Here is a 15,692-nt window from a genome sequence, read left to right as displayed (position 1 = left end):
TAGGTGTGTGGGTTCATTTCTGGATCTTCAATTCTATTCCATTGATGTACCTGTCTGTCTATGTGCCAATAGCATCCAGTTTTTATCACGATTGATCTGTAATACAACTTTAGCTTGGGGATGGTGATTCCCCTGGAAGTTTTTTTATTGTTGAGAATAGTTTTTGCTATCTTGTTTGTTTGTTTTTTTTTTTTTTGTTATTCCAAATGAATTTTCAAATTCTTCTTGAAGTTGGAATTTTGATGGGGATTGCACTGCATGTGTAAATTGCTTTTGGCAAGATGGCCACTTTTACTATATTAATCCTTCCAATCCATGAACAAGGGAGATCTTTCCACTCTCTGAGATCTTCTTCAATTTCTTTCTTCAGAGACTTGAAGTTCTTGTCATACAGATCTTTTTATTTTCTTTATTAGTAATATATTGCATGTTTTCTTAGACTATTAAGAAACACAGAGCACAACCTGAAGCTAAGGTCCCACCTCTGCTTTGGAGACAATAGATGTGTTGAAGGGAATCCAGATGTGTGAGGGCAGTGCATATGAAGGGAACATAGGTGGGCACAGATAGCATTTGTGGAAGCCAAAGAAACTCTAACCCAGGTCCTACTTTCTCCTCTGGGGAAAGTGTGGAAAGCTGTAGCTAACAACTGCTTCCCCATGATGCTGAAGGTCTTTGTAGACCTATGGTTTGCTCCCGGGAGAGCCTGTTAAATCATTCAGACAGCTCCAGCCTTAGCCAAGCATCAAGGTCCATTTGGTTTCCACGTGGGTACCTGAAGCTAGCACTGAGCGGACCTGACTCTAGAGCCACAGAAGAAAGTCAGAGACGAATAACCTTTCACGCTTCTGCACCCACCGGTATTCCCACCCATCCCGCCCATCATGATTTTCAGTCAGCCTGAGCTCTACCTAGAAAAGCACCACCCCATCATTTCCTGACTATGTGTAACTATGTATGCACTTCACTACATCCTCATTTTCTTTCGGATCAGGAGAAGAAGGTATTGTCTCTACTCGGGGATACTACTAAGCGTCCACAGCCTGCTAAAGGTTTAAAATAAATATTTAACTTCTGGAGCCTGAAGTTCAGGCCTTCACAAACAGGCACAAATGAGGGGAGGATGTAAGTGAGGGAGGTAGGTTCTATGTGTTCTTTAGCCCTGGTTGCCTTTCCTGCAGGTTCCAGTGGTCTTTGTAAAGGATAAAGTTGCATGAAGAAGAAAAAACATGTCTAGTCTTCTTAAAGCACTCTATAGGTTCACTACTATCCCAGCTAAATCACCACAGAAATTATTCATTGGATTTAACCAATTCATTCTAAAGCCAGGAAGCACGAATAAGGAATGCTAAAAAAAAAAAAAAAACCAAAACAAAACAAAACAAAAAAAACAACAACAAAACAAAAACACTTTAGAGAAAACAGAATGAAAGACAATTCCCTATACAAAGTATTAAATCTGGAGTACTTCATGGGTTGTGGTGTGGACACAGCAGTAGGTATTTAGAGTGCAGTGGGGACTGCACACTGATAACTTGGATAAGATGAACGAGCCTAAAAAAAGTATAGACTTCCAAACTCTACCGTATAAGAAATGGATTTGAAAATCTCTGCCCTGAGTTCCTCCAGTGTCATCGGCCTCTTCTGGTGGGCAGTTTTGGAACAAGAACTAAGTTTTCATGGTGTAAATGGGTTCTATCCATCATTTTCTGACTATCTTCTAATGGTTTCAGGATTACCTCTTCATCTGGGATGGAATCACCTTCTGATCAGGAGAATAGAACTCTAGCCCGGATGGAGGAAGACCTAACATTCTAGTTGGCTGGGTCAATCATCTGGTCAAAGGACCATCCCTCGGGAAGGCAGGATGACCTTAAACTATGCTAAAGAAAGAGGGGAATAATTGTCCCTTTAACGTGATATGGTGCCTTTCCTTCCCAGATTTGCCTGCTGCAGTCCCTTACAGAGCATGGCCACACTGCTTCCCAAGCCAGTCTGCTTTTCTGAATGACTCAGGAGAGTCTGACTTTGCTTCTTCTTTTTACCTCTGTTATCAGTATGCTCTCCCTAACACAATGGGCTTCTTTACTCTTCTGTAAATCCCCTGTCCCATCATATAGCTGTCTGCGGCCATATGGCTAAGCTCCATGCCCATTTAGCTAAAGTAGTCCCTCCCACTCCTCCCTGCCATTCTCTTCTGGGAAGCTACTGAGGTCTGGCGCTTGCATGACTTTGGGTTTTCATTTTAAGCTATAATAAAATTGTTCCCGAGCTTAGAAAAATAAAACATGGGAGAAAAGTTTAAAGTTTAAAACTCAAAACAGAAATATCTAGGTCTAATGGTTTTATTGATAAGTTCCCCAAATTGTTCGGAGACTTTTACACTAATTCTATGTAATTGATTTAATTCATCATGTTAGAATACTAAGGAAGAAAAACATCATATGATCATGTCAATTAATGCAGAAAAGTATCTTATAGACTCTAACAACTATGATAAACATTTTTAAAAATCTGAAAATTAGGAAAAGAAGAGAAATTCAAATTTAAATCTACAGCTGGGATATAAGGCAGACCACATATCTGATAATCAAAACGTGTTCATATCAGGGACTTGTGGCCTGGGCCTGCAATTTTCACCATTAAGATCTGAGATAGAAGGATCCTTTGAATTCTACATTCTAAGATTATGTATGACTCAAAAGAACTCACAAAAAGGAGAATTGAATAATTGTAATTTATCAAAGTTAAAACTTTCACCTTGTGGAAGTCTCCATTAAGAGAATTTTTTTCCCAAAAAAGTTAAATGCTAGGAGAAATATTTGCAAAACATATTGTCTAACAAAGCATTTGAATCTAGAATATATTAAAAATTCTGAAAACTCAGCAGTTAAAAATTCTAACAACCCAAGCAGAAAATGAGCTAAAGACATAAATAGACATTTACCGAGGAGGAGACATGGTTGTCACATCAGTCCATGGGAAGATGTTCAACATCAGTTACCACCAGGGAAATACAAATTAAAACCACAGGGTGACATTACCACACCTATCTAAATGTCTAACATTTTACTAAAACATGACAACACCAAATGCTGATGACAGTGTCTAGAAATTGGATCCTCATACATCGCTGATGGGAATGTAAAATAGCAGTGTACTCTGGAAAGCAGTTTGGCAGGTTCTTTAAAAACTAAGCACGCAAGTACCATATGATCTAGCAACTGCACTCTTAGACATCTGTCCCAGAGAAATTAAAACTTATGTCCCCTAAAAGCTGCTAGGCAAGTGCTTGCAGCAGAGTTATTCATAAAAGCCAAACCTAGGAACCACTACAGATGCCCTCCAATGCCTGAATGGACAAACATTCCTTGATACATTAAGACCACTGAAAACAACCTGGCAAAACAAAGGAGAACTATTGAACACACACAAACAAATGGAGGCAACAGAATATTGATACATGTGGTGACCCTGGCAGTGACTCACTCTCTAGAGCAGTGCTTCTCAATCTTCCGACTGCTGGGACCCTTTACTACCGTGTCTCATGTTGTGATGACACCCCCACTCCAACCATACAATTATTTTCATTGTTACTTTATAACTTTGATTTTGCTACTCTCACGAATCATAATGTAAATAGTTGATATGCAGGATATCTGAGGTGTGACCCCAGAGGGGTCATGACCCTCAGGCTGAGGATCACTGCTCTAGATAATGGTGATGATGAAAAGGAATTCCTAAAGGTAACATGATGGTTGATTGTATTTTTTTAAATTTTATTTTGTTGAAAGGACCTAATTCAAGAAATGGAACAAAGTTGTTAATCCATTTGCAGGAAAATAGATGCAAATTAAGCCAGTCTTGGACAGACAAATGCCACATGTTTGCTCTCATTTGTGATTCCCAGATTTTTATATAGATACAAAAAAATCATGTATACAACATGGGAGTTGAAGTGAAACTTTCACAAATGGGATTATATGAAGGTGGAGCAGACAGGCAGGGGGAGGGGTTGGAGGCAATGTGTTCAGTGATAGGACATATTTATATGAAAATATCCTTACACACCATAACATAGTGTATAATAAATATAGTCAATGAAATAAAACAAAAAAATGGTGGGGTCGGTGAAATGGGTCAGTGGGTAAAGGTGCTTAACGCTAAGCCTCATGATCTGAGTTTTGTCCTTAGCCCCTCATAGGGGAAAGAAGAGAATTAGCTACTACAAGTTGTCCTCCGACTTTCATACCACGGCTTGTTCAGGCACTTAGCATCTGCCCATGCACGCACGCGTGCGCGCACACACACACACACATACAAATGTAAGTAATTTTAAAAAGCATTTCTAAGGGTTAAGCAGGCACTAGGTGAGCATGGGTTAGCAGTATGGAAAGCTGGTTCTTAGCAGTCCGTGTCAGCATCCTGCTTGTGTATTGTTCTGGATTTCTGACCACAGAGGAAAGCGAGGGGAAGAGCGCCTGTATTTTTTCTTTTTGAAATGGCAATGATTTAAAAATAAAGTTTAATCAGGAGAACAGTGAGATAGACGCCCCTCGCACAGAGGTTTCCAAGACATTGTTAAACGAGAAAAGCAAGCTGCAGACCACTCACGGTGTCCGGTGAACCACCAAGTGTCTTTAGGTTTCCATGTAAAACCAAGCTACATACAGAGATGAAGATCCAAAAGAAGGGGGTCATGCCACGAGGAAAACAGTGGCTACCACTGGGGAGCAGGGTGGACACCGGAGAGGATTTTCTCAGCAGCTGAATTGATTTTGCTCACAATAACGATGCATTCATGGGCTAGGGATGCAGCTCTGTGGCGGAGTGACTGCCCAGCACCCACAAGGCACTGTGTTCCTTCACCAGCGCTAGGACAACACAAACGCTGCTGAGAATATATTCACGGTATTTGTGTCATTAAAACATCTTTGAAACAACTACAGTGTTCTAGGAGTTCAGATCTGCACTTCTCATTTGGATTTGAAGTGTTTCATTAGCATGATGGCAGGGGACATAGCTCCCAGACCCCCAGGCCTTGAGCCTCTCATTTCGAAGCAGGTCCACTAGCACAGAGGGTGTCTTTTGAGGAAGGGCCAGTGTCCCACAGCTGCTAACAAGCATTTAGATAACACCCAGCAGCCCAAGGCTGACAAAGTGTCATGCAGCCACAATCCTGGGGGCTGCAAAGGCTTCCCACCTGAACACCTGAAGACATGGCAGCGGTTCTTCCTCTTTGGAAGAAATCAATACCAGCAGGCGTGAGTAAAGGTTGGATGTCTCCAATCCACCACAAAAGGCTAGGGATGTCTCCAATCCACCACAAAAGGCTAGGGATGTCTCCAATCCACCACAAAAGGCTAGGGATGTCTCCAATCCACCATAAAAGGTTAGGGACGTGCTCACTTTGGATGGCCTGAGAAAGTGCATCCTTTCAATCATTTATTCACTGTTTGTTGAGCACCTACTATGTGCCAGATGGCAACAATAGCGGTGTTCAGAACAAAGTCTTTGCCCCACTGGGGCATCCATTTTTCTGAGAGTGTAGGACAATGGGCAAGCTAAATGAGGAATTTATCTGATGGATGGGGTTAAGTGTTATTAACAACAGCATGGAAAAGGTGGTGGGGAATGAGAAATGCAATTGAGAAATGTGTCCAGAAAAGGTGGCGGCTGGAAGTGGCGAAGGCCATTGTCTACTTGGCCCTCTGCATATGCTCTCTCCCTCCCCACGCAGTTTGACCCTGGTAGCTGACCTGTACTGGCTACATCCACGAGCTCCCTTGCCCTCAGGCTGCGAGTCCAGTTCACCCAGTGGTAGACACCTGTAAGGACATGAGGAAAAAAGAGAAAGTGAGGTGAGGGTATTGTTTTTCTGTGCAGGGCTTTTATGCTGGCTGCACCCCACTCTTGTAGGCACACAGCCATAACATATATGCAGAGGACCACAGCGAGTGAGAAGAAGTGGTTGCATTCTTTGTTGTTTAGACTTGTTTTATTGTTTACTTTTCAGTAAGGATTCTTTTAATTAATTAACATACCAACTACAATTTCCTCTCTGTCCTCTCTACCCCATCCTCCCCACCTCTTCTCCCCCCACTTCTCTCCAGAAAAGGGGAGACCTCTCATGGATGTCAATCAGTCTTGGCATATCAAGTTGCAGTAAGACTAGGTGCATCTTCTCCTACTGAGGTAAACTGAGGCAGTCCAGGGGGGAAAGGTATGAGAGGCAACAGAGTCAGAGACAGCTCCTGCTCCTACTGAAAGGAGTCAGTCATACACGAAGCTATACAACCTAAGCCAGTCCCATGCATGCTGAGTCAGGGTTTTGCTGTGTAGCGCAGGCTGGCCTCAAACTTACAAACTTTCAGCTTAGGTTCTGCCAACTGCTGTTTTACAGGCCTAAGTGAGCATAGGCAGTTCAGATTCTCCGTATATTTTATTTATTTTTATTTATACACACTGTCCAGAATGGTGGATTCCACTACAGCATCTTTTCACATGCATATCACATGCTTTGCTCAGCTCCACCAATTTTCTCTTACCCCGCCTCTAAATAGGTCCTGAAGGTGTTTCTGAGGCATCCTGTCCCACTAAGATGACCAGAGCACAAGCCCCAATCTAGGACCAGTAACTTGTTCCTCTACATGTCATTGTACAAAGCAAAGTGAGTTTTGTTGTCAACAAGATTTCAGAAGGCTTCTTTGTAGCAGGAGCATCCTAACATCCTGTCCCTCATGCAGGACACAACTCTGGGAAGCTCAGAGGATTCTACTCTACTCCTGACTCTAGAGCAAGTCCAGAAAACAGCTAGCATGTGCTTCCTAGCTAACATGTCCACCTCAGAGCCAAGCCTCTACCGGGGCTACATATTTTGCCCCCATCACTGGGCCCCTGGTACCAGCCTACCTACAACAGCTAGCCTAACCACATCAACATGAGAATTCTAAGAAAAACTGTCCCAATTTGCCCTGTCCAACTTCCTGTCACTCACAGCTGCCAACAGACAGAAGGCACCCATCACCCACTGAGTGAAAGCAATGGACCACAGTAGAGACAGTGTGGAGGAGACATCTGAATGAAATTAAAAAGGAGGGGGAGAGGGGGGCTAGGAGTCCAGAAGAGCATCAGCCATATCATATGTTGGTGAGGTCAATGAGAGGGAGCGGATGGAAAACCTGGCCTCAGGCTGCACACGCCCACATTTGGGTGTATATCATGACAAAAAGCACCCTGAATGTTTCTGTGAACACTGCAGATTCTTGGGTTAAAATCTCTTGAATTTGAAGCAGAGAAAGTGGAGGACAGCACATGATTCCAAACCTAGGAAAAATTCTCTGGTGTTTTCTTTATACTTACAGAAATCAATCCAAAGAAATGAGTCTCATAGCCAAAGTCGGAAAGGATGGAGGTCAAATTTCTGCCAGTCTCTGGATCTTGGCCCACTCATCAAGGGAGGATAACCTACGTTAGAATCCTGAGTCCAACACTCTCAAGTGGGTGTCCTCAAGCAATAATACTCTGAACCCAGCCAGGACCTCAGTTTTCTGATCTCAAAAATGGAGCCATTCTGTACCTCACGGAGCCACAGTAAGGGTCAACATGTGTTTGACAGAGGCTGCTCAGCGTTTGTCTCTTCTCCCCCTGTGTCTACCTTTCCTAGGCAAGAGTGAGGCTTCTGGGTAAGGACGTTCTGGGGTTCCAGTGGCCCTTGGAGATCTGGAGAGTTCTCTGAGGAGCTTGGCAGCTATTCCCTTGATGCTTCTGCTCTTTCATAAGAGGTGCCCTGGTTGACTGTCATTTGGTCCTAGCAAGACATGCTTCCATGAAATGCTTACCACCGAAGAGCACTAATGCCCGTTAATAACTGTATACTTGACTGACCCACTACAGAGATTGCCTTCATCTCCAGAACCCCAAGCCTTCCTAACTCCACTGTGTGCTACCAGTGTGCCCTTTGTCTGGGAACCTGCTAAAGGGCCTCTGCCCTCCCCTTTCCTCTTCTGTCCTTTCTGTCCTTCCATTTTCCACTCCAACTTCTCTGTCCCTGCCTGGCCTTGGCCCTCCATCTCAGCCTTTCCTTCATTGACTCGTTCAAAAACCCGCATCCAAAGATAGTAGTCACAGGGAAACAGCTACGAAGACTGTCCCAGTTGGGAAGAATCTTATGGCTGCGTCACTCTGTCAGTGCCAGTGGCACCTTCTCTTTGTCCCCACTAGAGGTTGAAGAGGATGGCAAAGCCGAATGAGGCCTGGCAAATTCCCTTAGGCGACTTACCAGCAGGAACTGACCACAGAGTAGGGAGAGCGGCTGCTTGTCTCAGGGACTGGGGAGGCTTTCCTAAAGACAAGAACATTTCAGCTGGGCCTTGAACTCTAAGCATTCATGCTGCAATGGGAAAAGTCCAAAGGGTACTGAATGACTGTAAGGCCATGAGGAGAAAAGGGCAGTGTAGGCTTGGCATTGACTACACAGCAAGATCTGAGACCAAGGAAAGTAGGGAGCCTGAAAAAAGTTAACTGGAACCAAGTGGCCAGAATGGCAGGTGATAGGGGCTAGGTCATGGAGGTCAGATTGCAAAGTGGCACTGGTGAGCGGTGTAGGTGGCACTGGTGAGTGTTGGTAGGATGTGGTGAAAGCCGAAACTTAAGATAATTTTATCTGAGTGTATGGCTTGTCCAGCTATGGAGAGCCTTGGGTTCTATCTCCTGTACAACTAAACTGATTACTCCAGCGGGCATAGAAGCAGAAATAGAACAGTCATGACACTGATGACATGGATGAGGATGCTCACGCCAAGAATGGGAGCATGAGGCAGAGAAGAGACAGCACAGGGCCTTTATCCCGCTGTCTTCACCCTGCCCAATGCAATAGGGCAAGACAGTGCAGAGGTTCCTCCTCTCATATTTTGCTGAGGCCATTTTAGTTTTAACTAGAATCTGATGTCCTTGATAGAGAGTCCTGTGGAAATTATCTAACGCTATTGTAGGAACCCAAGGTCCAGATGTCCCAGCTAACAACTTAGCTTCAGTTAAACTACAGACTTCCCCCTGTACCTGCTGAGTGAGGTACCACGATGTGGTTTTGACCTTTAAAATCCTCTTACCCTAAACACTTGAAGCTATGCTCAGGTCCCGAATACCTGAGTGTAGTTCCAGCTGGCTGGAGTAAAGACTTTCAATTGGCTATGAACTGTATCTGAGTGGTCATCTCTCTCTCTCTCTCTCTCTCTCTCTCTCTCTCTCTCTCTCTCTCTGTGTGTGTGTGTGTGTGTGTGTGCGCGCGCGCGCGCGCGCGAGCGCGCATGTGTGTGTATGAAGGTGTTCCCTGTAATACCAATACCTTAACCTGTGGCCATTTTAATGGATCTCAGATCTTCAGTGCAATTTCTATCGTAGTGTATTCTCATCCAACAACACCTACCCAACCCGTCATCTGTCCCCGGGGCTGGGTTGCAGTATCCTGTGGACATTCCCAAGTAATCATGTCACTAACAGGTCCCTAACTGTCATGTTTGTGCTTGCTTCTTGGCTCCAATACAGTTTGGTAGGACTGTGGTCCTGTGGGCTTCTGGGATCTGATCTAGAAATCAAGGCTTATTTTATACTATTGGGACAAAGCCAACGTCCCAGCTCTATAGCACCAGTGTACTTGTCACCATGAGGGCTGGCTTAGCATCTCATGTTGGGGAAGCTTCCTCTCAGCTATCAAGTTCCTTCCAGATGACCTGCATCCAGGTTTTGTCCCTTCTGTCCTCTGGAAATATCTGGAAATGTGTAGATGTATGTCTGGTTGTCACAGTGGCTCCAGAGTACAACTGCCGATTTGGGCCAGGAAGTCAGGGCACTGAGTGACCCACACTGCAAAGGAGTCTCACACTGCAAAGAACTGTGTAACCTCAACTGCCAACAGTGCAGTTGCCCCCACACTGCACCCGCAGTGCCCCCACACTGCACCCGCACTTCACGCAGGGTTTGACTGTCTCTAGTTTCTCCTACTCACTGGACATTGTAGTTTAAAAACATCAATGGAAAAGTTCGAGAAATAAACAATTGTTTTTTTTTTAATTAATTTATTTTTTAATGTATGTGAGCACATTGTCACTGTCTTCAGACACACCAGAAGAGGGCATCAGGTCTCATTACAGGTGGTTGTGAGCCACCATGTGGTTGCTGGGATTTGAACTCAGGACCTCTGGAAGAGCAGTCAGTGCTCTTAACCGCTGAGCCATTTCTCCAGTCCCAGTTGTGAATTTTTAAAAATAACTTTTCTAGAAGTTTATGGTTATGATTCTGTTTATTAGTAATTGTTAATCTCCTCCTGTAACTAGTTTACCAATTGGGCCTCATCATAGGGTGTCTTGGAGATGGCACCTCACGGACAAGGGGCAACTTGAACTCTGAGTTCAAGTTCTCTAAGGCAGTCCTTTTCTAGCCTCTTTGTCTAGCACAGGAGGGTGTGCCCTAAGTGCTTGAGACATTAATAAATCACTTCATGGCTTCATTCTGACTGAGCATCGTGCTGCCGGGTGCTAGAGACAAAGGGGCAAGCACGGTCTGGCAGGGCCTTTATACCTGGGCCAGCTTTAGCTGCCTTCCAGGGTAATCCTAAAATCCCAGCGTGCTTCCCTTCCATCACAGGTCCTGCCTAATGCCGAACTATAAAAGCCATTCATTCATCAGGCACCGCGGGGCCACTGAAATAATTCGAAGTAGTGCTCAGCCACGATCTTGTGGATTGCACCAGAGCAGAGGAGGCCTGGGTGGGGGCTGGTAGTTGAGGTGGGGCTTGAGACGTTCTTTCCCGGCTCAGACAGTCTCTGGGGGCTGGGGGGCTGGTGTAGATGGAAATATGCGCCACATGGTCTGAACTGCAGGGCCAGCCCCCAGCTCTCACAGCCCCAAACACTTCCAGATGGATTTATTTACTTGACGCTCTGCTTCATTCCCCTCCCCACCGCTGAACAGGGCCAGGCTGTCTCTCTCCACTCCGGAAACCAGCAGGAGACAGGGAATGTGCAAGTGGCTGAATCACAGCTCTGTACAGTCCAAGCTCCGGGTCACCACTGTCCTCTAGGTGGCAGCAGTAGCCTACTGTGAAGGTGTGCCTGCTGAACCTGGTCATCACCATGATCACCTGGTCCAAGTGGCTACTCACAGAAAGGCTGCTGACTGGGCGGTGTGAGCTATATCCACTTTGACAAGTCTCCTTTCCAGGACCGCTCCCACCTCGTAAAGCCAAGGCAGGCCCAGGTGACCTTCCCATCCTTTGTGTTTGGGCATTCTGAGTCCCTCCTCTCTATGTCTCCTACTAATACTGCTTTTCACAGTATAGACTTGCAAAGGTTCGGGATGCTGACATTTCCAACTCTGGCTCTTTTTGCAAACGGGAACCAGCGGAGAGGCTGAGTAATGTGTCTAAGGTCACACAGTAAGCTAAAGAGCAGAGACAGAAGAGGAAAATCCAGGCCTGCCCCTGATGCAAGGAACCTCCTAAAGTACAGTTTCTTCTTATTTATCAAGTGGGACTGGCAGGTGGAATGCTGGCTCTGCATGGAGCACATACTGGCTCTGTCATTGACTCCCTGGGTGACCTTTGATGAGTCAGTCTTTTAGTCTTCTTCTCTTAACTCAAGTTCTTGATCTTTTTCTTTTAAGAATTAAGTAAATAATGAATTTAAATATCTTAGACAAGCGCATGGCTCAGAAGGAACCCTCAATAAGAAGTAATGAATAGGGCCAGGAAATAGCTCAGACACTGTATTCACTTAGCATGTGTGAAGTCGAGGTTTCATCCCTAATAAAACACACACACACAAACACACACACACTGAACACAATAGTTTATTATTTAGATGCATCACTATGGAGCTTAAACGTTCATCTCTTGACACATAGCAAACATTTCCTTCTGCCTTCTCACACAGAAAGAGGTAAGCCATGTGATTTCAAAGAGACTGAGTGGACTAAGTGTATGCTTCTAGGACCAGAGGAGGTGCTCGGGCCATGGAGTCTGGGCTTCCTTCCAATAGAGTCTGAAAGACAGTCTCTTACCTGAGCATCTATCGCCCTCACTACATCTGACCTACCTTCCCTGTTTCATGGCTGGCCTGGAGCTTGTGGTCCAGAGGTTTAGTACATGCACCAAGCTGAGTAGTCACATTTTGGTGACCCTAAAATAGGTATGTGGACATGTCACGTGTTGAAGAACACTTGGCCCTGTGGCTGAGGTCTTCCTACATAGCTTCTTAGCCACGGCTAGAGCTGGGGGTGACTAGAGGGGACAGGGTGGCAAAGAAAGCAGACAAAGGTTCCAGAGAAAATATCTGCTTCCTATAAATCCTCTCTGCCACCAAAGTTACTCACTACCCAAGTCTGCCGGACCCACCCCTCTGCATCCAAGGGGTCCAGACAAGTTTTCCTGCAGCTGTTCAGCAGCACATGACACCAGACTGCTGCCCCAGTGGGAGTCCCTGGCATTCGCACACTCCTTCCTGCTTGCTGCTGCACAATTAGCCACACATCATTTCTCTGGGTTTTCCCACCCCGCACCGCACGCCAGCGACGGCACGAGGGAGTAGTAAGCTCTGAGCACACACAGGCAAGGTGCTTCTGTCAACTGTGGCAGAATCAAATGTGACTCATCAAATGAGCCCCAAATCCCAACAGCAATCTGGTTTCACCTGTTTCACCTTTTCTGTGGGCTACCGGGGGGGGGGGCTTAGAGTCCCCGAGAGAGCAAGAGGCACAGGGCAGGTGTGTGACACATGCCTGATCTCTGTCTAAGCAGGAAACCTTCTCCGAGTCTGTGCTCTCTTTCTAAGGGAGTCTGGGGGCAGCTCTTCTCCATCTCCAGAAGCTTCTTTATACAACCAAGTCTTTGGCCCCAACTACAGAAATCATCAGGTCTACGGCTCCAATCCTACTGTGTCAATCTCTAAACTTCAGTTTTCCTCTGAAACATGAGAGCAATATTGCCTTTCACATGTTCCTCTGACTCAGGGATAAAGGTTCTGTCAATACATGCTACTTTTATAATGCCTTCCCGTGCTACAGAGGTAAATTCATATGCATTCTAAAATCATCTACAGGCACACAGGTGTTGCACAGACACCTATGCAGGCAAGACATTCATACACATAAAATGAAAAAGATCACCTAAAGGAAAATGGTTTCATCTCAGTATTGATGGAACATTCTGCTGCGTCTGTACCATCATGAGAGAAATGAAATTCAGAGTTTCATGTATACATAAGAGATCGTGCTATATGTGGGAACTTGGGCATGAATGAAATAATTTGGATAAGATAATTCAAATGCCTTTATAAGCCAAGCCTATGGGACAGTGAAGAAAGATGGGAAAATAGAATAAGGGCTGGTGGGGACTGTGAAGGACTGGACATGATCTAGCTAAAAGGGAAGCCACCGTCCCAATCCAGTTACCTACTGTCCTGTGGAAAGACACATCTAGTATTACCAGATTTTCCTGTTTTTCAAAAGGAGCCAGAAATTCAGAGCACATGGAAAGATTCCTAATTGTTCTGGGACACAATCCGTGCCTATTAGTTAGCCCAGTGGTCACCAGTTTGTGGCTTCCCCATAATGGTAAATGATCTGCTTGTCAGAAATAAGCGCTACTATTAGGAAAGGAGAAAACCAGCTCCCATACCTCCTCTGACTTCTACACATGCCCTGTAGCACACATACAAAGAACTGTGAAAAAAAAAAGTCAATTAAAAACAAATTAAGTGTGCCCATATCAAGGAGCCATTCAGATCGTGTACCAGAGAGTGGGTATGAATTTGGTATATAGAAGGGAACAGCTTTTGGCAAGACCAGTGGCTGTGGTGTGAGGTATCTGTCATGTTCTGGGGTGTGAGTAACTTCTAACCAGTCTCAGTAGGTGAGGCTTCTCATGGCCGGAAGCAGGATCCTCACTGTGGAGAGAGAGAGAGGAGAGAGAGAGGAGAGAGAGAGAGAGAGAGAGAGAGAGAGAGAGAGAGAGAGAGAGAGCGCTGGGCAACTGTTGCTTAGAGAGCTTGAGCCTAAAAGAGCATGCAGAGGGATACTAAGCGCAGACAAACTGACAGTGCCATTGGCAAGAGTGGGAAAAGACACATTCTAAGGTCGTGGCTTTTTCAAGAACAGGGTGATGTGAAAACCCAGAAAGAAAAAAGATGCACAAAGCTGACCATGGCTGGTGACTAGAAGCAGGCTCAGAATGTGGCCCCAGGTCAACAGCAACGTGGTAAAGGCCATCATAGTGGTCAGAGGTCCCCACACTGCTGTCCCCGGAGAAAGGAAGGAACAGACAGGAGACTAAGGAAACTAAGGCTTTCAAGAGGCACAAAGGTTAGTTAGTAAGGTTATCAAGTGGCTGCTCTGGGCTAAAAGGAGGTCTTTCTAAAGGGAAAGAGAAAGGCAGGAGGTAGAGGCTGGTATGAGGACAGAAACAGAAGCAAAGATGGGATGTGACAAAAACTTGACCAGCCACGGCTAGTTCTGAATCCAAGGAATATAGGCAACTTCTAGAAGCCAGGAAAGACAAAACAGGGTCTTCCCTAGAACCTTTAAATACAGCCTTAGGTCCACTCTATAGGAGGGCATCTATATCTGCTACCGGCAACTTGGCCAAAAGCTTATGACTGAAGAGGTCATAGGTCCTAGTGAGGAAGCCACTGGTAGTGTTTTGCTAAATGGACAAGTTGTACCCATCAGATTGCCATCTAAATAATTATATTTATACCTGTAGATTAATCAATGACCAGCTTTGGCCAGAGAAAGTTCTTTTTACAGTGGTTAGAGGTAACTGAAGAGACCCATAACTGGTTAAGGTAACTAAGGATAAGTGATGGTTTAGTGATAAATAGGTCATTTATATCCCCCTCCTCCAAGACTCGGGAAACATCCTGGAAGAAAGTGCATATAGAATAGGAGAGCTGGAGGGGGGTGCTGTGAAATGCTGTCTTAAAATATGGCACAGTTGTCTGGCCCTTGATCTCACGGCAGTTGCCACTACTGGCATACGATCTGTACAAGATTGGGCCTGGTAACATCCTGCCAAGAGAGGAGAAAGGTCCTTAGGCACCTTCCCACGACCTACAGGCAGATAATGGTAGCTCTAGGGCAGTAATCATGAGCTACCCACTTCCTCAAAAATCTATGACACTTAAAGTCTCTGGAAGAGATGAGATATTTTCTTCAGTGGTGTGGCCACTGGTACCTTTAAACTTGTGAACAATCCTAATGAAACTCATTGGGTCATCAAAACCAAACAAATAGAAACTGGAACTCAGAAGAGGGACTAGGTCGGGGAGGAGGAAAAGGATAAGCAAGAATGGGAGGGGAACAGAGAAGGTAAAGGGCATGACTCTGACAAAAAGAACTTTATATGTGTGTATATAAGAAAATGCAATAACAAAATCTATCATTATGTACAATAAACATATGCTAATCAAAAAAATGACATAGGTCTGGGGAGATGTTTTAGTGAGCAAACCACTCACCACACAAGTATGAGTTCAGATTGCTTTGGATTTCTGACCTCCAGACCCATAAGATTTGTGTTGCCTTAAGCTGCTACATTTATGGTCATTTGTTACAGCAGCAACAAGAACTAATAACTAGCTTTGAATGCACGTATAAGTAGTGTTTTATTCCTGGCCTTCTCACTTAACTTCTTTGGGTCT

At 44.9% G+C, this 15,692-nt stretch overlaps 1 protein-coding gene across 3 annotated transcripts in view; it reads right to left on the bottom strand.

Annotated features, from left to right (window-relative positions):
- The window catches only part of NHSL2 (NHS like 2), a gene marked incomplete at its 5' end in the record, with an annotated part of 228,837 nt that overhangs the window by 126,401 nt on the left and 86,744 nt on the right, over positions 1 to 15,692 (bottom strand). For 2 of the 3 annotated variants that reach the window (XM_080910898.1, XM_080910899.1), the window contains one exon: positions 5,760 to 5,828. The exons of the other annotated variant lie outside the window; for it this stretch is intronic. In XM_080910898.1, coding sequence (XP_080767024.1) covers positions 5,760 to 5,828 — 69 coding nt within the window. The remainder of the gene's footprint in view (positions 1 to 5,759; positions 5,829 to 15,692) is intronic. 3 annotated transcript variants of the gene reach the window in all.

This window comes from Micromys minutus, assembly GCF_963924665.1.
Source record: "Micromys minutus genome assembly, chromosome: X".
Lineage (NCBI taxonomy): Eukaryota > Metazoa > Chordata > Mammalia > Rodentia > Muridae > Micromys > Micromys minutus.
This window is presented reverse-complemented; position numbering and strand designations above follow the sequence as displayed.